Below are 22471 nucleotides of genomic sequence, written 5' to 3' on the forward strand. Positions count from 1 at the left end.
TAGTAGCCGGCGAGAAGTCGGATCTACCGTATACGTATATCGGTAGTCTTGCTTCGCAGCAGATAATCTATTCTTCATAGGAACTTACGCAGGAAATAAATGGGAGATAATGTATGAAAACAAATAATAATGACGGCAGGCGAAGAATCAACCGGCTGATATTAAGGCGATGGGGCAGACGCACAGGTATCACAAGTGCTAACAGTGACGTTAAGTAGTGACTGAAGATTTCGTCGACCTTAGAGTAAACAGTTTAAAATCCCACCAACAAATCCTTTACGTGACAATACAATGTTTTGACTGTGTTGTTGGAGAAGTTCCAGAACTTCTAAGTCAGAAACATGTATATGTACATTATGAATGTAAGTTAGAAATGCTATATTCGTCCTGTGACAAATTTGACCGCTGTTACCCTGAACCCGATACGGCATGCTTCGTCAATACCATATGCCACAAACAAAGTAGCCTGCTAGTTATAATGCACATCTATTCTAGCAGTAATAGGGTTTACTCACCATCTTCAACGGAGGAGTTTATAAGGGTTACGAACCACTAAGTAGTGGTCACTGAGCGCGATACAAATCACTGAGGTGATGATGTGCCACTGTATACCAATATATGACTTTTCCCTGTTCCTTTTCCTGTTTTGATGAGAGGACTTAGCCAGCAATCGCACAAGACATTGTCGACTTTGCTTCTCCTGGCAAAAGTTTATATGCAAATAAAAAAAGACCAATCGACGCTGTACTATAAACCCCCGGGCAGTTTTCTTTGCTGCTACAGCGGTGCCTCGCACCGGGCAGAACCAGCGATAGGTAAGGGGTACCCTATTTTTTCAGCAATGGCCTTCTTTCACTAAACAATAACCGTTAACGTATTATTGATCCTCATCGATCATGGGCTTCCACTTCGACCGTTGTCACTCCCGAGGCGTCGAGACGATCCAAGAACACACTTTCACAAAGAAACAGAATAAAGACGACGACAACACATTGATAACACTATTAACCTATGTACTTAAATATTTTTTGTATATCTATAGAAATGTAGATCTGCCGTGAAACGCCACTTCATTTGTTACGGGTCACACAGTCGCGCCTTTTGCAGCCGCGTCTTGAATTTTTACTGCGACTGCAGCAGCCGCTGCTGTCGTCATCATCTACGTTGTATTTTTGCTATTACGCGATACCCCGACCGTTGTGATCGCTGACGGCTGCGTCATCAAGCCGAAGTCAACCCCAGACCTGTTGATCCTAATCAGACTTTTCACCCCTGCCTTCAGTGTATTCGGTTCTGGTAAAGCACCGTTCTTTACGTTGCGCGGCTCTTATTTGTCTTGCTTCGATTTCTTATGCTCGACCTTTTTGGCATCACCTACACTTTATCGTATTATTATAAGCATTATTATTCATATCATTGTTATTATTATCGTGGAAATAAAAGACAACTGGCAACAAAGCCTCAAGGCAACGTCGATAAGAGGTGTTGTATAAGAATAGTTGTCGTAGAACTTAGAACTTATAGTAGGTGTCACGTTCCCGACGGACAATGCTGACCCAATGAATATAGAGAATTGATCTATATTTACATGACGTATATAGATTTCTTTCCTTATATACACTTCCGTTCACTAATACACAACAAACACAGAAAACACACAATAGCCACCCACAATGTAGCATGTACGAGTAGAAACAGCAGTAGCGTAAGGTCCTAGTTTTCTTGAAGACTTCTGGAAGCCGCTATCTTTCTCTCCTTCGTTCTTTTTTTTCGGTGGTCTTTCTTGACACTCACAACCTTTCCTTATTCCTTTGTCAAAAACAGCTGAAGGCGTAGACGAGGGTATACGACGAAATAGCAGCGTTCGAGAGGCGACAACTATCTCCTGTTAGGTTGTACGGGAAGAGTTTCATTATGATACGGTTGTTTTCAGGACGAATACGATTTGCAGGCGGCGGCGGCGGTGGGGGGTAACATCACCTCCGCGGTAGCAGCAGCAGGAGCAACAACAATTATAAAAGATCCTTATACATTTGTAATAATGAGGCACTATACTTTGCAGATACTCGTCAACGAACTGTCGATTCAAGTTGATGGGACACTTCGGGCTTCGCGTTGCTTTCGAAAACTTTTTTTGGACATGCCTTGAACAACTATTCAAACGGGTTCCTCATCTCCCCGTCCGCGATAATACCGAGCATTGTCTTTTCTGCGCTTTCCACAATCTGGAACTCTTCCCCAGATAGCTGCGACTATGACTGTTTGTGCAAGACCCAACGCTTCACAGAGATACGTTGCTTGCTTCCCTCTTGCGCCTTCCTATAGCGGCCACTACGCGAGTTCACTGTCGTGACCGACTCGTCATAGTAGTGGTAGTAATAGAAGTGTTCGGCGTCTGTTGCTTCGCCGGAGCTCTCCCCGCGTCGCATGGCGTCCCGTTGCCTTCTTAATGGGAGATCGCTCGCGCCTTAGTTCGTTTACTTTGTTGGAGTTTGTCAGCTAGTAGATACTTGCACACGTTGACGTGCGCCCGTTTCACAAACACGCCTCGAGTTGACACGCACACACACAACCTTGTCGCGTTTCCTTCTCGTTTTAAAACATTTCGCTATTTCCTCGTATTCTGTTGCTTATAATACCCACCGCTCTCGCTGACTGCGCGTCTCTCTTTCGCTTTCTCTCTCTTTCTCTTCTTCGATGTTCTCGCCCGTTACCTCTTGAAAGGGGGGTTGATTGGATGGATTCGGCCTTTAGTAACAGCAATAGACTCGTGTTGCCAATTTTTCCTAATGTCAACACACTAAACGCTACCTTACTAAACGACGTCCTCGTCGTATTCCTAGAAAAAAGAATGCTAGACGTTGTTGCAGTTCGCGCTTTCCTGCTACGAGTTGCGCTTCGGTTGCGGCCAAGGCTGTTTATGCCGCTAACGTTTTTATTGTCTGTTGTCAATGCATATCCCTTGCGCAGCCATCTTCCTAGTTGTTGTCGTCGGAGGAGGCGACGGTGGCGTCGTAGTCGTAGTAATAGTGAGTGAATGTTACGCGATGTCGCTCGTTCGTATTCGACTCGATTTGTGGTAGCGGCGGCGGCGGCGGCGGCGGCGGCGGCCGTTGTCTTTTCTCTCGCCTAAATCGACCGTGGATAGAGTGCCGTTGCGAGGAGCATGGCAGGACGATAATGACTCTTCGGACTCTGGCCGCTGTGAGCGCAATGACGACGGTTGAAGAGTACGAGAAAGACTGGCTGTTGCAAATGACAATCAGCTACGGACAGGTCATCGCAGATGCTGTAGCGAAGGCTCTTGCTTTGTACGTCATTCTACGATCTTCATTCGAATGTCTTCACCGTATCTCTCTCCGTATTGGCGCTGCTGTTATCGTCTATCGAATGGGGTCCTCCTTAATGGTGCGACATTTAGTAGCGCTTGTAAAGATGCCGTTAGTTACGATGATCATCGGCTGATTGTCACCCGTAAGGTCCTATTCCTACGGTGATCTTGCTATAAAAAGAATCGTTCCAGCAACTTCCTCAGCGTAGCACTGATGATTTCTTTCATCTTTTTGTTGGCGAGCACTTCCGTTATTAGATCAACTTGGACGCTCACAGGTTTTCGCTGTATGCCTTTTGTCGCTAACTGGGTTACACCTATTGTGTACAGTTGAACATTTGTAACGGCAGCTAGTGAACCATACAAATCTTTCACTGCTCTCTTTTGTACAGCCGTTATTGCGATACTGTTTCATTCACTACGTATGTTTAGGCCATGGACGACGCATTGATGACGCGACTGCTTTGTTCTAAGCAGCACCTTACTTCTGGCACCGCCGTCATTGCTGGGATACGAGTCTGCTCACGGCATGATTGATCCGCTCGAGTTGACGTTGACGCCTCTTCGCCTAGGAGAACTTTTCACCGCAAAGAACAAGAAGCTGTTTTCACCAGCGGCGGTCATGGCGCCGGCCGCCAACGTATGTCAACCCGATTCGAAAGCTGGTTGCGTGACGTTTTCGACGCCTATTTGTGCGCACTGCCAATATTGGCTGTCCTTGTTGGTTGCCGCAGTTTTAGCGTCAACAGTGTAGCCATCGTAGCGATAGCGTTAGCCGTTACGGAAACGCTAACGTAAACTTGCCCCGCTAGAGTACGCCAGCTGTTTGCGCTCGCGTCTCGTCGCTAACAGCTTGGCTGGAATAATAAAGCGAGATGGCTATTGTTCTGTGACCACCAAACTATATGTGAATGTTGCCGCTGCGCGTTCTAGGTAACGCCACAGATACACAGATTCTGCCCGAGACAATTTTTATCTATTGCTTCTCTAACTACATATCTGACTTGTAGTCGCGACTCGTAACGTAACAACTACGTTGGCGTTTCCCAAAGTTTAAAAAATTTAATGACCGATTGGCAGACCGCTACTGCGGCGTCCGTTACTCTTGACTTCCAACTATATATAATATAGTTTATAGTGTACACTTTCCTGGAACTCAACAATGCCCAGCCAGGGCATTGTGTGGCGCTCTAATTTTCTACAATAGCAATACTTCTCACTGGAAATTATCCTACTGCTACGACAATAGAACAAACGCAGTGAATGGTCGTATAACACAACATCATTTGATCAGTGGCATCAGCAGATATGCACGGGTCGTACGAACGTACCGCTACAAACCAAATAAAACCTGCTTTCGCTGTTCAGGTAATTAGCCAGAAATTACGGTAGTGTCTCTGTAGATTTCGAGCATCGACCACGGGACGACAGAGCAGCGTGTTTGTCGTGCTGCGCCATATCAACAAAAACAACATCAATAATATATAGTCCCTGCCTGAATGATTGTTTCTGTTTGTCTACCTAGATTTGGTTTTTCATGTATTTCGTTTACATTTTTTTTTTTCAAGATTCTATCTGTCATTCGATGTTCGTTCATGTTTTGGCTTCTCTGGGCTGTTTCGCAGCGGCGGTCACACACGTTCTGGTGTTTTGCCTTAGCTGTTCCGTCCGTTACGAATACTGTTCCTTTTTATTCGGGCCTTTTTGGGAAGCACCGCCTCTAGACCCCAGACCTTTTTCGCAGGTTGATACAGCAACTAATATATGGCAACGTCTAACTGTGGCTACCCGAAAAGAAGAGAGGTCGTAGTTATTTGACAACGACAAAGGTCCGGCTTCAAGTTCACTTAGCAGCGAACTCCTGACAACACGCCACCACCGACCATGGCGGTCTAACAGGCTGGATGTACAGCATTAAAGTACCACTGACTCCCGCTACTCTGCCGACCTTTGTTTCGTGAAATTGAATTTGCTGCGATCGTAGAGCCCTAGCAATCGCATTAGTAGTAACGGCGACAACTGCTATATCTGCGACGCGGTCCACGAAACGCTATTTAGCAATGGCGTCTCGTAGAAGTACGTCCAGCTCATATTGGTGTCGTTGTCTATTGACTTAGAATGCAGTTGATATAGTCAAGTGTCATGCTCATATCGGTGGCAGTGGTAGCCGGAGAATTTATTGAGTTGCCATTGTTTACTCCCGCCGTTTAGACGAATTTCTTGCCTGCTGCTTTATACTCCAGAGTCGGTTGGCTGGCCCACTAACTGTCCTGCACGATATCATGCACAGCCACAAGCTACGAGGAAAGTGAGTCTGTGCTGTTCACTAACGACAATGAAAGCTGCATATAACTGCGTTTAAAGCTGATTCAACTTAGCTGGGCTCGCTGGCTTTCGTCTTGGAACAATCCACTAGTCGGCTAAAAGTAGCAGCGGCGTCGCTGTCACTCCAGCCGTAACAACCTAGTGAGCACGCAATGCTGGCGCTCCGTTTCAACGCGCTAAGTTTTCAGTTTCTCCACGTCGCCGACCATCTCTAGCGCTGGCGCGACCCGTCGCACACAAACTGTTCACTTATCTGGGTTTGTTGTTGCCAATCTGTTACTCGCGCTTGCTCTCGGTCACTCGCAGGCGAAAACGACAGACGCGGAGTCCAGTAGAGGGGAGCGAAGCATCGGGTAGAAGAGCACGGCCGTACCGCCACCGAGGGCCACTTCCAACTGCTGCCGCCTTTGCAGTTGCGTGGACGTCACTAGCACGGTTGCCATTAGTAGCGCGACGACCACCGGCTGCCGCTGCGGCTCATGTCGCCGTGGCCAGTGTACCATCTCCATCAGCGCCACTGCTACTCTGTGCCAGCGGCTGCCGCCGCTGACGCTCTCCAATCTATTTTTAGACCGTACCTTCTCAAGCGCCGCGAGGCAGCGCCGAACCAGAGAGCACTGCTGCTGCCGTGTGGCGGCAGCGGCGGCGGAGGTGGCCCTCCGCCGCTCGCGCCGCGTCGGGGCCGGCTGCCGCTGCCGTGCAGCAGCAAAGAGGCAGCAGCAGCGGTCGTCACCGGCTGCTGCTGCTGCCGCCGCCGTCGCCGCCGCCGCCGCCGCCGCCGCCGCCGCTAGTAGAGCGCGCGGCTTGCTTAGGCTCTACCAGGCATGGCGCGAGAGCCTCTCGAGAGCCTGATGACCCTTCTCCCTCGGTTGAGTCTGCACCGTTAGAGGAAACGACGACCAGCGTTATCACAACGGAACCGTCCCGACACAGCAGCTAGCCATCACGGCTCGTGTGTTATAGTTGTTGTCTAGGATATAATATTATAGAATCGTACACATACAGCAGCGGCCTGGTAGGCAGGACAGTTGCTACCACAGGCCACAGATGGCAGATATAAAGGCGGACTGTAGCCTTTATGGGCGCCAACCTAATGCAAGAGGGACAATTGTCGTTGGCTGGGCGAATCTCTGCCAGTAAACTGTGGCCGCAGAGCAACGCTGCGCGATGGTCACGCGTCGAAGGTGACGACGATCATCGCGGTAATTAGGGACGGCACGCCGCCGTGTGGCACCATAGCGTTGTTGTTTAAAGATGAATTAACGCTGAAAGTTACGAGGAATACGATAAAGGCAACAATAAAAAGTAGTTCGATCGGAAAAATAACATACAAAGCCGGGCCGAGTACATTAACAGGTGGGAAGGCAGACGAGCAGGGGCGGGCCGACAATCGTTCGTGGTAATAGAAGGGGCTCGAATACAATGATTACAAACTAGTATGCGAAAAAGAGATGACGGAAGCGAACAAGTAGTAAACTCTGAAGGTTACGAAAGGTCTGCTAAACAGATACAAGGAAATGAAAATTACATACAGTGGACTGACAACAGGAACAAAGATGAGGATACTCGCATCATGGAACTCAGGATCAAGATGAAAAGAGTCTGTATCCTAACCGTTTTATTATTAATAGTATACCTATTCGTATAACGATAGACATGAAGACGCCGATTTGTTATTTGCTCGTCAAAAATCACAAGAGGTTCCTTTTATGGCTTTAAATTAAAACACGATTGTGTTTATCACCCCTCTTATTCGTACGGAATAGAACGTCTAGAGCTTGGTCATAAATAATAATAATCTAAAAAATTCAATAATAATAATTTTAAAAAATCTGTGTCCTTTTCAAACATCGAGCCCGCAACTTCATGTGTTTGTAGGTGTGATACATCTGTACGTCATTTCCACATATAATAGTAGTATACGTATATATGGGGTGATTTCTTCGTCATTGGAAATACATAATCCACATCACAGATTAGTTATATTGGAAACCCAATGTTTGGGTAAACAGCCGGGCAAACAGACGACAGAGCCGTCATTTTCAAACGACTAAACAATGTTTACTCCTCAATTAGCCTGTTTATGCCACCTAGGCCGCTTGTGGACATACAGATAACCCTCGGCAGGACACGTCCCCGAGGTTGGAAGAATGACTAAATTCCCCCCTGCGAATGCAGACAGATTCGTAGGAGCAAAAATATTAAGCTATTTTCGGAAGACACAACAACAAAGATGAAAACTAAACAAGCATACGGTGGCAACCATGAATAGTTATCCACAATAACTTAATAGTAGATTAACTTATCGAGCGGCGCCGTGGTGGCTTTCAAGTTAACTTTCGCCACCTGCCACGTGCCCTGTTCGGCACTAGAAGGAGCTTGACGTCTGTCTATCTGGGTTGGAGGAAATTGGACGAAGCTCCTGCAATACTCTATATGCCTCGAAGATTGACATTATCGGCGCGGCAGAGAGGTGGCTATTAGGGTCTAGATAACAGTGGCTAAAAATACTCGAGCATCTGATTCTCTATCTATAGTCCAACTGCTGAGGCGTAAATCTGTAGGCCCAGTTTTATTTTTAACCTACATTACATCGTATTTACAGGCGGACAGACAATCAACTTAAGCTAAATCTCTAGCGCCATATAAACATACGCCACGTCTCCTTTAAGAAAGCCCAGACATTTTCTGATAATCTTATATTCGTCGTCTTCCGTCAAATAGAAATCATTGATTTGAACAAATAAAACTGCAAATCATCATAAATTGATTTGGTAGTGATTGTACCGCCAGGATCACAATAGAAATAGAGACATAATTGTTCAGTTCCCATAGTAGGTACATTGTAGAAGCCTGTTATTGTATTTCTTCACACCATCGTATAGCATCAACCTCATCAATCAACGTATCTACCTTTTAGAAGAGGTTTTATCAGAAATTTTCAATCTAGATCACCTTCGTCACGTTCAATTGAAATCAGCCTGTTAAGTTCTTCACAGAACCCGTTTTCTACATACGTCTGAGTATGGTGGACCGTTTGTTGTTTGCCGGCAGAAAATCAGTACGTTGGCTAAGGCCATACGCAAATAAACCTCACTGTTAATTCGCTTTGTAATACAAATTGGCTTTGCCTACCTGTGTCTCGCTTGTTACTATCAATTCAATTTTCGATAAACTATTTATTTTGTAGGAAAAAATAATCAATAAGCCAGTCTGCGGCCTGGCGCTAATAAAATCACCTTCGTATAAACTTTCACACAAATTTATTACGCATGATCTACTCAACGGGGCAATCAAACGTAATATCATCATCGATACATCTTCCTCTTTCAGAGGGAACTGTTATTCAAAAAAAAAAAAAGAAGAACATCGTTCCCTGCCGTCACTTGCGTAACATGTGTGTGTGTGTTATGTAAAAACAATTCACACGGCTCGTGTGGCTTCTCTATCGCCAAGATATATGTTATTTTATATGCATATGTATCTGTTTTTCGTATGAGCATATTTGTATCCAAAATATATTCACAGCCAGCGATCCCTCTTATTTTGCAGCTATTCATGCGCCGGGACCTGTTAGCCGAACACATAATATTAACGAATTCCAATTTTGATAGTGTATTTCTGGATATATTACGAAACTGTACCAACTATCAATTAGCCAAAAAGGAAGACCCCGGGGGCATTAGATCAATTGGCAGTAGACAAACATAGCATTGGCGCCATGTGGTACACTGTTGTTAAAAAAGGAAAAGGCTGGTACTGAATCTAGGCTGCATCTTGTATTTTTTACATGAATTTTATTGGTAAGACTAATAGAAATGCCATGTAATTACTTGTATCAGCCGAAGTCAAATGTCATATTAACTATGAGATTAGTATGAAATAAACACTGAAGCTTGAACGTAGGGCGAATGATGCGCGAGTGCTTGTCATGGCAACATCACCGGGCAGCTTGTCGGAGCAATCCTTTAACCAACAATGATGGCCAGCCTGTATCCTGAATGTATCTAATGCTGGTTAGAGCTGCAGGGATATATCGGCAAAGTATCACCATTTGAATAGAAAGAAAAAGAACGGTCCAGTCCAAATTATGCCGGTGGATCTTTTGGCCAACGTACGCCCACGGTGACACGGCAGCCATGTGTCCGGTTACCGCTCTGGCTGGCTAGAGCAGTTGGTAGGGAAAAGAGAATCACTGAAAACGTATTCTTTAACCAATAGACAATGATAAATTTACTCCAGGAAAAGTATGGTCGAAGGCTATTCCCTCAAACGACTAAACAAGATCATATCAATAACGAATAGCTAATGCAGAAAGGACCCCTGCAAAAGTGAAGCTAAAAAGCTCAACAATTTTAGATAATAGTATTTGTGGGTAATCAACAAAAGAAATGGTAAAAAAGATTTCATCTATTATTTGAAGCTTCGGAGAAATTAAGCATAAGCTCCATGACGAGCACAAATAGTAAATAAGGTAGAAATTTTCCCAAGCAGCTCCATACTAATACTATGCAGTAAAAAAAAAAAAACATCTATTCATTCATATTGTAATCACACAGCCGTCAATTATTGGTTATAATTGTCTGAACGCTATTTACGGCGCAGGTTAGAAGCTGCACTTTGCAGCTGCACAAACCCAGCGTGTGGCTCTAGTTGTCGTCTTCCTCAGCAAAAATGAATTACTATTTGAATATATGACCCGGTCTGACCCGATAAAAAGTACGACCTAATTGTGTCAGCATTAGTAATACTAAAATTTTTTGCACAACGTCTGCCATTCCAGATATTTCTTTCCGTTCCGCAACGCTGGTGTTCGATAGAAGGTACCACGCTGGCAGCTGGCCAGTATCGAGTCCTCGCCTACTATATTTAAATCACATCCATCTGCATGTCACAATACGGTAAGGGTGAGGTAATTATTTATTGTTAGGTACTATCAGTTGACTGATGTGCAGCAAAGGAACCCAGATTTACAGCTAACCAGAAATGGAGTTCCTTTTCGAAATAGAAGCATGTTCACCGTTAAATTAGGTGCTTCATCAACTGTCTTTCTGAGGGCGTCCTTTTTTTGCTTTTATCATGAACTTACATGTCCGCATAATAGAATACTTGCAGTGTAAATGTGTCGATAAAACTTGACTCGTAGAATTTTATTCGATAAAGCACGGATTTCCTCTTCAAAACACGGTAAATAATGAAAGCAAGGATTAAGTCCTCCTCTTTCAGGGGACTCGGTTGGCCCAATACGCCCGTATAAAGAGGCGGATAACGAACTTTTGGCGCCAGAGGCTTTCGCCACCATCCATTGCAGTTTACGCTGATTCCGAACGATGGCAAAATACGAGCTGTGTGTCTCTCCGTTTATCTGCCGGTCTGTCCTCGCAGCCGTACAAACACTGACCGCCACTGCAGCGGCCGCGCAGGCCGCTTTGACCGACAACCCGTGGCTGAGGGTAATAACTGGGAGAGATGTTCAGAGCGAAAGATAGGCGACCAATAACAAAAATATGCTATTTTTGGAGACTCGCAAGGTACTCGTTTGGGGAGGCGGTGACCGTCGCGGCGGCCGCAGCGGCTACCGAGGCCGTCCAAGGTCGCACGCTTGCTTGCCCCGTTTTCCTTGCTTCCGACCTGGAAAATGAGATGTCACGCAGGCGCCGGGGGTTGGGTCAAAGCGATGGAGGATGATGTGGGGTTAGGGACGATAGGCAAAGTGCAGGATGGTGCAGGTGTCGATTGAGGGTGACGTCGAGAAGTGGGCGAAAATGGACGGCGACGCTGTCACGTGGAGAAAACCCTCCGAGAAACACACAGGTGCGGGACACGTTCCCGATCTCCCACGGCCATGGGGCTCCCTCGAGCTTTCTGACACTGGCTCTGGAAAGCATTTTGCGACCGCGCGCTTTAAGCTGGGCTAGCTGGGGACTTAGCAGAACTTCAGCGAGCTTTTGCATTATGAAACCGGTTACATTTCGGTCGAACTACAATCGGCGCCAGTCGCCGCCTAATCAGACAACGTGACCCATAAACGACGCATGGCGCCTTCCCCCATGTCGGCGACGGCCTACCACAGTCGACTGGACACTGACACAGTCCAGAAGCCAACGATCAGTCCGAGCGGATAGATTTGTACACCGCTGCTATCCAGTAGCATGGATGGTTGAAGCTGGCTAGGGTACCTTTCATTTTGACACACAGAAATGTTCGTACATCTGTAAACTGTACGTATTTATATAGGTCATATAACACGCTACTCGAGACATACTCCAGTGTATTTTGAGGCACCGTGCAAGATTACGGAAGAAAGAATACTCGATAGTGCTCGTACAGAACAAACGTTACGACGCATCCATTGATTGTCCCAGAGATCAGGCTCCTTTAGCAATACAGGACAAATATACAAAAAAGAAAAAAATAATACGATCTAGAATTAAATGAACTCTATATATTATTTTGAATGATGAAAAATTAACGTAAGTAGATGATTTCATCACGTCTCCAATTTAATGTGAGCGGTCATAGACCATATTTATTATTATTTTTACTTATTATTAAGCTTAGTTATTAGGACTATGGCTAATACTAAATAACAAAACAGTATAATTTTTTCTAGTAGCAGTATTCTGGGTGTCCTTTTCCCTATTATCATCTTAGTGATTGTTTATGAGATGAAACCGTTTAGGCTAGCAGATATCGCCAAATTATATCGCCGAGATTGGTACGAATAACTCACTAGCAGCGACTTAAGCAAGACTACGCGTCTACATGTGTATCTAGTAGGCCAAGTGGCCTAATCAGGCAGGACATTTTCAACTGAAATTGTTCGCTTTGCAAACGGCTACTACATAATAAGCTGTATTGTGTTAGCGTACTTGCGCTAGTCGGGTGTCTGGCTATATTGTAATTTTACCCTTTATCCACTATAGACCGCAGTGAATTTGTGCCAGTCACCTATATAATGGCGTATTTTGAACCTAGCTTTACCTAAACTACTATAGATCTATCCTTCAGCGATACCTTAACTAGGTGTTATTATTTTCGATACTTTAGAAAACAGTGAACATACTCATCGTTTGGCGAAAAAATCACCTATAGCTATCACCTCTACAATAAAGGTCGAGAGTATGGTATCAAACCTTTTACGAATACGAGTCGACTGAAGCACATATTGACAAGTTGAAATTAAAGTAACAATAGATAGATAGCATAGATACTCGAATTGGTGGCTTAACCGTGTTGCGACTCAATCTGTGCTTTTTTTTTAAAATACAATCAGTGTAATTAGCAAAATTTCACAATGTCAACATCTATCAACTGTAACATACAAATACACAATGGAATTGTCGAAATTTCTATTTCTAAGACAGATTTAACGTTTCTCTTTTCGTCGGCCGGTCTACGCTAAGCATATTTGAACCGACCTTAGGGTACCCACGGTCTCGGACGTCCACTTACTTGGATCGGGGAGAGAATACTGAGCCTTGCCGTCTTTACATGACTCGTGTATGAAGCAGTAGATTTTAAAGATGCCAGCTCGTTGATTTAACTTGTGCGTAGTTTACGTCATCGGTTAATTAGCAAGGCACATAATCCCCCAAAGCCGACACTGATTTTTTTCCACTAGGAGAAAAATATGACGTTTTTCGGTTCTCTGTCACAGAAAAACAGCGGCTTCACGGCAGTCGTTAGGTAAGAAGCAAGACGCAGGACAAACTTTCGTGCCCATCTTATGTATATTTTAGCATTATACGAATGACACAGTATAAATGAAGTTTTACTAAATTTTGAGTAGTGACCATTAAAATTGAGCTATCGAAAAGGGAATAAAATAGCCAAAATGTATGTACGTACGAATATATACGTACATTTAAAGGATAATTCCAACTGAAACGAGGTGGTAACCTGAACGGCTAAGCTCGAACAGGCAGAAGTCGCTAATTCAAGCTTCGCCCTCGAGTGCTTGTAGCGTCAAACGAGAGTGACCTACTGCACTGGCTGTGTGATAAAACAAAGCAAGTTCCGACTATTTTTAATTCTGTGTTAAATGAGCTACAAGTAAAATGTATGGCTGTGTTAACGTTGATGGAAACAACAGTACCTACTGAATTTCTAGTAATCCGAACCTTAAAAATATTGCCCAATTTTTGTCTCAATTTCCCGTCAGCCAGCATTTTGTTAGATAGGTCGATCTTCGGTTTAAACAAACAGGTAGATAAGGCTACTGGGCAGTTAACTCACTTAAATCTACACTCACTCTGGAAAAAAAATACAAGTTTTACCGGACATTTTACCACGCTTATAAATCCGATCGATAAACTTTGAAGTTCCCAAACTTTTAGGAGCAGGTTTTAATATCTAACTTATCTTGTAGAAACGGCGAAGTCATTTGGGAAAAAAATCTGTTTAAATATTCTCGTTTTGTATATGTTTTTTTCTTTCTTTATTTCCTGTATAGTGTGCCAGTCGCGAAACTAGATCGTAGTAGATATTAGGGGACAGCATCGATTTGCTAACGTTCTGCTCCTCATGGTCTTTTAATTTAGACGATGTGGTGCCGGGTGTATAAACGAATCGCAAAAGCACGACGTTCCTACATGCATACATACACTTTTCCTCCTCTTTTTCCCGAATTCCAATAATGATATAAAGTATATAATAGTATAAATATAAACTTTGAGCTCGTGGTAATATTATATGTACACATTTTATTTACAGGGATAGAGAATAATAAACAATTGATCTGTTTGTAATTTACCAGCGCATCCCTTCTTATTTATTTACTTGTTTATTTTTTTTATTTAATTTTATTTTCCCGGCTGCCGTCTCCTGTTGATGACGCCTCTGCGTTCGGTGTAGCTTTTAACTGTTTGGTTTTAATACGTCGCATAATTTTCTTCTTTCATTTGCGCGTTACCAAAACGATCTTCTGCGTCTACCTAAAACGTTGCCGCGTCCCCAATCGAGAAAGTACTCTGTACTCCTAGCTCTTCCAAAACAAACCATCCCATCTTTGTCGGGAACGTCTACTTTACCTTTGTATCAGTTTTGCTCGCACTTTGTCGCTGTTTTTCCTAGTTAATGACAGCGGTACGCGCTCATGTCATGCGTTTTCCACATGTCCATTCCGTAGAATATTGTCTCACGACTTTTTGAAGAATCCTCTGAGCGATCCTTGTCGCCCGCTCGCCACCGTTATCAATATTTGCCAGCTAGATCGTGACGAGTACTGGTTTCGCGGCAAAAACCTGATACGATATATTCCCTAGATATCGATAACCCTTTATACTGCACTCTACGTATCGTCCCTGAAACAGCTTTCACGTATGCAACTGTCTACATTTACCTCACCGTTGGTCAGCCGTCCCTTTATGAGCAATGAAGTATGACATTTGCTGCTGCGGCTCTTACCACTCGCGCACTCACAAACATACACATAGACACACACTCAACTACACCTGTAAACGGACCGTTTTTCCGTCCGTTTGTTGCCAACAGTTTTTCTCCTTTTTTCCTTGCCTCATCAATTTACCAACACTCACTGATTTTGTCGTCTATTACTGAACTATCTAAATAATTGTTTTCACTCTCAGTTAGCAACGAGCGATGGTTTTTCATCATATAAGGCTGGCCACAGGACACCGTCTTGTGACCTTTTTACCTTCTGTGCCGACAACAGTACGTAAGACCAACTTCGTACTGCCCGGCTAGAGCTACAATCACTCAAACATCCAACCCCGGCCCGCCTGCCTTCGTACTGCTACTTTTCTTCGCCTTCAACTATATATATATAAGCCACCTGTATCACTCCTTTGTTTCTTCCGTACTCACTGAGCGATAACAATGAGCCTGAACTGTCTAACCGCCGGCTGCTTTGTTGTCCATAGATTTTTCTGGCCTGTTTCTTTCGTTTGTTCTACGTTTAGTCGAAAGAACACTTGAAATGTCTCCATCTCAGATCCCATAAGATAACATAATAACAATAATTACAGTAATAACCTCGAGCTGCAGCTGTTGATTAAAGCCGTTCGCACATTTTCTATTCTACAGTATCCAACTCCAGCCGAGCTGTGCGACCTAGCAAACCTATCTAGCCCGAACTAGGTCAATTTCAGATATACGCTTAGCAATATGTCATGTACATATCTCTCGTACTATTCGTAATGTTTGTGTCACTTTTTTCATGGAAGTTGTTTCATTTAATGGGACGCTGAGGCAGGGCCAGGCATACACAACTAGTCGTCATGAGCGCTACACCGAGCGTTCATGACAGATTTCATTGCTTTTACTGCATCATCATCATCGCAGATCAGCATCATTTCATACTCTCCCCCCCCTCTCTCTCTCTCTCTCTCTCTCTCTCTCTATATATATATATATATATATATATATATATATATGTATCTATCTTGATGGAATCTCCATAACATCTTTCACCTCAGCCATTTGATAGATTTTCTAGCCTGTGTGTTGTATATGTTATCTTTCGCTTGTTTCAATTTTGATTGTGAAATATAGTCTTGGCCCACTTTATTATATGTTGCAGGCGTATTGCACTTTGCCGTCTGCTTTCTGCCGAGCTCTGTCGGCTGGGTTTTTGCTAGTTTACTGGGCCATTCGAGCTACAGCATCTGATAATAACCGCTACGTTATTACTAAGTTAAGCGCAGAGGGCACGTTGTTGGCGAGACAAGCCAATCGTTGAGCAGGTGTAGGATAAGTATGTAATCTAGCCCAGTCGTTTACGTTCAACATTACAATCACTTGATTGGCTATATGTCGACCGCACGGTTACCCAATAAAATTTGGAAAGCGACGGGCTTGAGCGAATTACATATCTCTTACTGTGAACATAAATAGGGTGTAGTATCTTTGTTCTGTTGTTGAGTTCTGAAATGTTCTGAGAAAAAAAACTACTAAGTTGAAGTGAATGACATTATCATGAGGCAAATTATTTACATAAACCAAAAGTAACGTTCCAAAAAAATAAGTTTCTTGATTTTACATAATTTTATATTTTCCTTACGTTAGCTTGTTGAGCTCTTGCCTGTGCGCTCACGTATCTGCCGACATTATCAATGTCCCGAAGGGGCTTAAGGCGAGCTTCAAGAGAGCAGGAAAAGTGGCGACTGCTATATTCCATTTCGGCAATGTAATAGCAAAATGAAAAACTAACATAAACGTATGTTTACGCCCACAGAATTACTACGTTGTGCCCTAAAAAGCAACACCTCCTATCGATTTGTGTGTCTCCTCTAGATAATAGAATTCATATATGTATACACGGTAGATAACATGGAAACCTTCATCGGGCTTCCGTTGCACGTACAATAGACAATTTATTTTTCGTCCTTTCTGCGTTCTGACTTGCGCTAGAACTGACATTTGCCCGTTACCAATTACCTGTTTTGTAGTATCGCAGTATAGCACTACTGCGACGATTGAATAACTACGTAATAAACTATACTGGTGACGTTTTTCCCCATAGTTTCCTAGTTTTGGTAAATGAAAGCATTCTGTTCGATGTATGATCATTTCATCACGATGTTAACAGACCGCCGTGTGCGCGTATCGACGTCTGTATGACGGCCCGTGCTAGAGCTTCGCTACCGGCTCTGCCTGTGAGGACAACGATAGCGACAGACATTTAGTGCGAAAATGTCCACTCTTTCTATGAGAGGGAAAAGCGGATTGTACTGAAACTGGTGAAGTTGTTCTCTCCAATGTCAAGTAGTGTTACTTTTCATCAACCCCATGATTTCTCCTTCCGCGTTCAACGTTTGGGTTCGTAGTAGCTCAGCGGTTCGTGGACCGAGATCCATTAGGACCGTAAACTACGTGAAATGTAGGTAACAACCAGAACCCATTCTCCAAGGCGCGCAGTATACCTTAATAATTTCGTAATCGGCTTACTAATTTACGATAGAATTGTAGAAAAATAATTAAGTCATTACGGCTATGTATAAACAATCTAGTCGTTACGATTCGAATATAGGTCGACATGTCCGAGTGTCGCACATTGAAATGTCTAGCATGGCGGTGCATTCTTCGCTGTTAATTTTCTGCTGAAGACGATCGTCCTAGTGGTTAAATTTGCTACCAACTGTAGTACTGGCGTCTTGTAACTAAGTCAAAAAAAAGTTGGTAGAATAAAATAAAAAAAAAGAGCAAGTTTTCTTCTAATTCTTTGTGCTGATCCTACATTCCCCTGTTTGCGTATACCGTTCAGCCTAACCCCTACCATTCTCCCACAAATTCACCTGCTTCATCGTAATGAGCATCATCATTTCTGATGTTCGCCCTAACCCCCTGATCTTGCTCCTTCCCTCCCTTTCCTTCATCCCCCTCTCGTGTACTTCCTAATTACGCCCTCGTGTGTACATAGTCCCCATTCAGCTCTCGATTCTAGACCTGCTCTTCCATTTGCTCTAATTCCTGCCACTGTTCCGTGTCGTCTTTGGGATGTTTTTCAATTTTTTCACCATATCGTCTTCATTTCCATGGTCGTCTCCATCCATATCAGCATTGTTTTCACCAGCATCATCACCAGGCTTTCTCGTGCCTTCACGTCAGCCAACAACTAAATCCATACACTCGATGAGGCGGTGGCACAGCCGCGAATAATCCCCACTGTCTCCACTCAGCCGGCGCATTTTTAGCAGCATGTGGTCAAGCTCAAGCTCGACTTGGACAACCCCCTGGGGCTCGAACGCGATTAAACCTCGTTCTGAACGTGATAATACGAGATCGGCCGCCCGCTCCCCCAGCGCCCGTTGAATCTCTCCCAAACTTCCCTGCCTGCCCTGCTGTAGCGACAGCTGTATGCACAGCGAACCACTGGGCGTCTTCTGCAGCATATCAATTGGTGTGGCGCCGCCTATGTGCGCTGAGGCATGGCCACCCGCGGTATGGTCGTAGTCCATTATGTCTTCGTAGTCGTTTTCGGCACTGCCGCGCCTATAAACGGTCTGCGGTTCGAATAGATTGTCGTGTTCACAGATCGTCGGCAGGCCGCCTGCAGTAGCGGCGCCCCCCGACGTCGTCGGGGACGAGTCGTCAAGGGTCGTGCTATCTACCCATCGCGTTGGCGAGTAGAGCGCGCAGTCCTCGCCTTTCTCATCCGTGATGCTGATGTGCGGAATGTAACCAGAATTGCCCGGTGTGCCGAGCGGTGTCGAAAGTGGGGTTCCCAGTGGACCCCCGCCGCCGTTGCTGCTGTTGCTACTACCAGAGGAGCCGCTTGTAGCAGTTGCTTGTACGGCAGCCGCCATTGCTCCGGCCGACATCGCGGCGGCGCTAGACGGAGGAGGCATCATCATGGGACTGAGATCGGTGACGACTAGCTGGGGGATACGGACAGGTGGTGAAGGGGTCGAAGAACGTGATGACGGATCGTCAATGTTGCTGAACTGCAGTTGCAGCCGTTGGAGCTGCGAAAGAACTGTCTGCTGAGAAGCCAGACGGGCCAGTTGTGGGGAGAGAGGCGCATGCCCCGATGGAGTGTGCACTGGCGAGGAGGCAATTGAAGGAGGCGAGCTCATCGACAGGTTCAGGGCCCCGGTTTGTAATCTATGAGCGATTAGCGGAAAGAGAAGTGGCGGAAGATGGCGAAGACAATATGAAAGCGTATGGAAGAAAAACACAATGCAAGGATAGGTTAATAGATGAATTAGAACGACTATTATACGAACTCTGTATAATATTTCCTACTCACTTGCTTTAAGGGCGCCATATATTATTTATTAGTTTATGCCTTCGCAATCCGACTTGCTATTCAAAACTATCCCTAAACATATAATGTCCCCGATAATTTGGTATATATATATATATATATATATATATGGGTCGATTTATCGCTCAAACTTGAATGATTGGTGATAAAAAAAATTCGTTCAGTGGTTACTGACAAAAAAAAGAGATCATGGCAACAGTAGAATACACGTCGTTATATTTTTGTATACGACCAAGTGGGCTACTCAGTAGATTTACCTTTGCTGGTGTTGCGCTTGTTGTTGCATTTGTTGTACATGGATAGTATGCCTTCGCTGCACCTCAGCTCGTTCGCTATCGCTGAGTGTGGCCCCATGGTGCTTCTGCTGAAGCATCTGATGCTCCTGTTGCAACGCTTTCACCATGTGAGGTGTCGTGCCGCCAGGAGTCATTAGCGCTAACGGAGGCGGGCTCCCACCGCCTTCACTACACCGACGGGTAACTACGAATCATAGAGGTAACATCAATTTAAAAGCGTTACAAAACCTTATTCGGGAAGTTGGTGTCGGGTTATTACAACTCGGACGGTACTTATATAATTGGACAATTAAATCTATTGAAAAGATGCTCCAAAGGCAAGCAGAGTTGTTAACCACACTCATAGGGCAAGATGCGACCAAATTGGTATGCCCAAACAGCAATATTAAAGGGATACGTGTCCAGTGTCGGTAGTTTGTAATTACTATGAATGCATGTATAATATTGGAGACTGAACACCGAGAAGTGTCCTGAAATTGAAAAAAAAAATTGTTGTAATACCTACAAAACCATTTTCACAATGGTTTTTATAGGCATTGAAGCGCGCAGAGCCCTACCACATAGGCACTAGATCAGATCAGAGACACACGTAGAGGATCAGCTTTTGAAAAATAATCAATGAATGCTGAAGACCATGTAGCATGTCGCTATCATCGTTCATCTGTAGTTGAACATCGCCTACAATTCTCTTGGTCAAATCTTGACCTTCTCTTCTGAAGCGCACCCTTTCATTCGGCTGTAGGGTCCAATTCCACTGCGAGCCGATTCCGCTAGCCAAGTTCACGCGATAGACAGCGTCCTCAACGAGCAGTATCAATGTCGATCAATCGAATTACGTAACTGTGTATCTATGAAATATTGTGATCCGATATATACTCACGATGATGACTTTGCTGTTGTTTATCAAGCAGCGCAATGAGGCCACTACGACGTTGTCGTCCGCCGGACATCATCTGATTGCGAAACCAAGCCGAAGCTCCCGCACCACCCGCTGCTTCGGCCATGCCTGCTACGGCCGCAGCTTCCCGCTCCCGGGCGCGCAGTAAACGCCGTGGACTCAGCTCAACATCGTGTGAAGGACCGGCTTCATCGCGGTTTCGGCGAGGCTGTAGTTAAGCAGTCGCAATAGCGACAGGGGCGGGCGTGGGTAGTGGCGGTGGTGGCAATCACAACAGCAGCAGTAGAAGCACCAATTTCGACCACAAACACGCAGTGTCCGCAAAAACGGTCAGGTTGACAACGCAGAACAAACCCCAACAGCATACGAGGGAATTGGTCCGTGTTCGAAGCCAGCATTAACACAATGGTTGATGGGTATGATAAATGAAACAGCCGTCCGTCACCGGGGCGACCGCCACCGATGAGAGACGTGGATGAGAAAAGCATGAATAGATTTATGAAGTGCAACAACAACGCAGAAACAGGCCGCCGATAAATAGTGTCCGCCGCCAAAAGCAGTACAGGGTTTGAGGTAGAGGACACCATTAGGCATTGGTAACAGAAAGAAGATTAACATCAGCAGGAAGGAAAGGACAAGGAAGATAAAACAGAAGAAGGAAAAAGAAAGAAGTACAAAACCGTGGAAACATTTTTGTTAGAACTCTGTCCATGAATAATCATTATTCAGTACGTAGGTATGACTTGATAAATGGGCGGAAAGAAAGAGTATGCAGGTCAAAGTTGATACTTACTCAGATACCGCTGTGAGTAGCAAAGATCAACGATGTTAGGTAAATGAGAATAATTTCGAAAATCTGTAAGATCGAGCTATGCTTTAAAATTCTGTAGAAATTTCTATTACCGGTAATTTTGTCAAGCATTATAGGCATAGAGTAGATGTTACGTAGTATCTTCTATACACGCAAAATCACCTTCATTATCGAGATTATCTTTTAGATTTACGTTTTATGGATTATTCGATAGAACAGCACAACTATAGTTTTGTGGTTATTAAGCATTGTTTGGAATATTACGAATGTTTCCATAATGCTGCTTACCATTAAAAGCGATTGGAAATCTATTAAATTGCTGTTTGACACATCATTTCCTCGCACCCGCTTTTTTTCTCCCTAGTTCTATATATTCGCCTATATATAGGTTTATAAGCAGTCATACTGGAAAACATAGAAATTTTTCGCGACAATAAAAGACGAACATTGACAAAATGGCTATGGTATTCATGTTAAAACATTGATTGTAGCCGTGTCTGTAAATATCTTTCCAATACTCACAGATAGATCGCGTTGTTGTGGACTAAGTGTCCGGTACGGCGGCTGACTATATCCCCCGAGGGAGGGCCCCGCTTGAGTTTGCTGCTGCTGTTGCTGCTGCTGCTGCTGCTGAAGATGTTGGGGCTGTCCATAGTTTGTGTAGTTATAGTTGAAATAGTGGTCAAAGCGATTGTGATAGTGCACGCTGATATTAGCGCCCCCGTCCGATGCACGGCGGAAGATACCCTGCCCCGCCGCTGTCGAACCAAATGCGCCAGGTGGCTTCAGCAAATGCTGATCCTTAACACTGAAGTTCTGCGGAGACTCGTTCTGTACAAGGGGCAAATTGGCCGGCAGGTTCGTGTGGGGTAGCGCTGATATCGGCAATGGTACCTACCGAAGCCCCAGCGTTTACGATGACGACAACGATAACAGCAATCACGATGGCAATAATAACAAAAAACAGGACCGACAGATAAACGGAGAGAACCAATCGACACACAGATATCGATTGAATAAGTATCAATTAGAGATCCTCAAAGATATATGGCGACGTAACGATGGGGTAAAGCATAAGAAG

At 44.5% G+C, this 22471-nt stretch overlaps 2 protein-coding genes across 33 annotated transcripts in view; both read right to left on the bottom strand.

The window, feature by feature from the left end:
- Window positions 1-6155, bottom strand: part of HDAC4 (histone deacetylase 4) — a 114009-nt gene extending 107854 nt beyond the window's left edge. For 8 of the 14 annotated variants that reach the window (XM_086981332.1, XM_086981328.1, XM_086981331.1 and 5 more), the window contains exon 1: window positions 1673-6155. In XM_086981332.1, coding sequence (XP_086837458.1) covers window positions 1673-1682 — 10 coding nt within the window. In that variant the 5' untranslated portion in view covers window positions 1683-6155. Of the gene's footprint in view, window positions 1-515 lie in introns of all 14 variants that reach the window. The other 6 variants (XM_086981336.1, XM_086981335.1, XM_086981333.1 and 3 more) reach the window with 4 other exon arrangements.
- An 8180-nt stretch (window positions 6156-14335) lies between these two features.
- The window catches only part of LOC111245377 (uncharacterized), a 90101-nt gene continuing 81965 nt past the window's right edge, over window positions 14336-22471 (bottom strand). For all 19 annotated transcript variants that reach the window (XM_022793665.2, XM_086980644.1, XM_022793663.2 and 16 more), the window contains 4 exons: window positions 21913-22284; window positions 20562-20787; window positions 19643-19865; window positions 14336-19222 (listed from right to left, as the gene is read on the bottom strand). In XM_022793665.2, coding sequence (XP_022649400.1) covers window positions 18223-19222; window positions 19643-19865; window positions 20562-20787; window positions 21913-22284 — 1821 coding nt within the window. In that variant the 3' untranslated portion in view covers window positions 14336-18222. The remainder of the gene's footprint in view (window positions 19223-19642; window positions 19866-20561; window positions 20788-21912; window positions 22285-22471) is intronic.

This window comes from Varroa destructor, unplaced genomic scaffold (assembly GCF_002443255.2).
Source record: "Varroa destructor unplaced genomic scaffold, Vdes_3.0 BEIS01000002.1, whole genome shotgun sequence".
NCBI lineage: Eukaryota > Metazoa > Arthropoda > Arachnida > Mesostigmata > Varroidae > Varroa > Varroa destructor.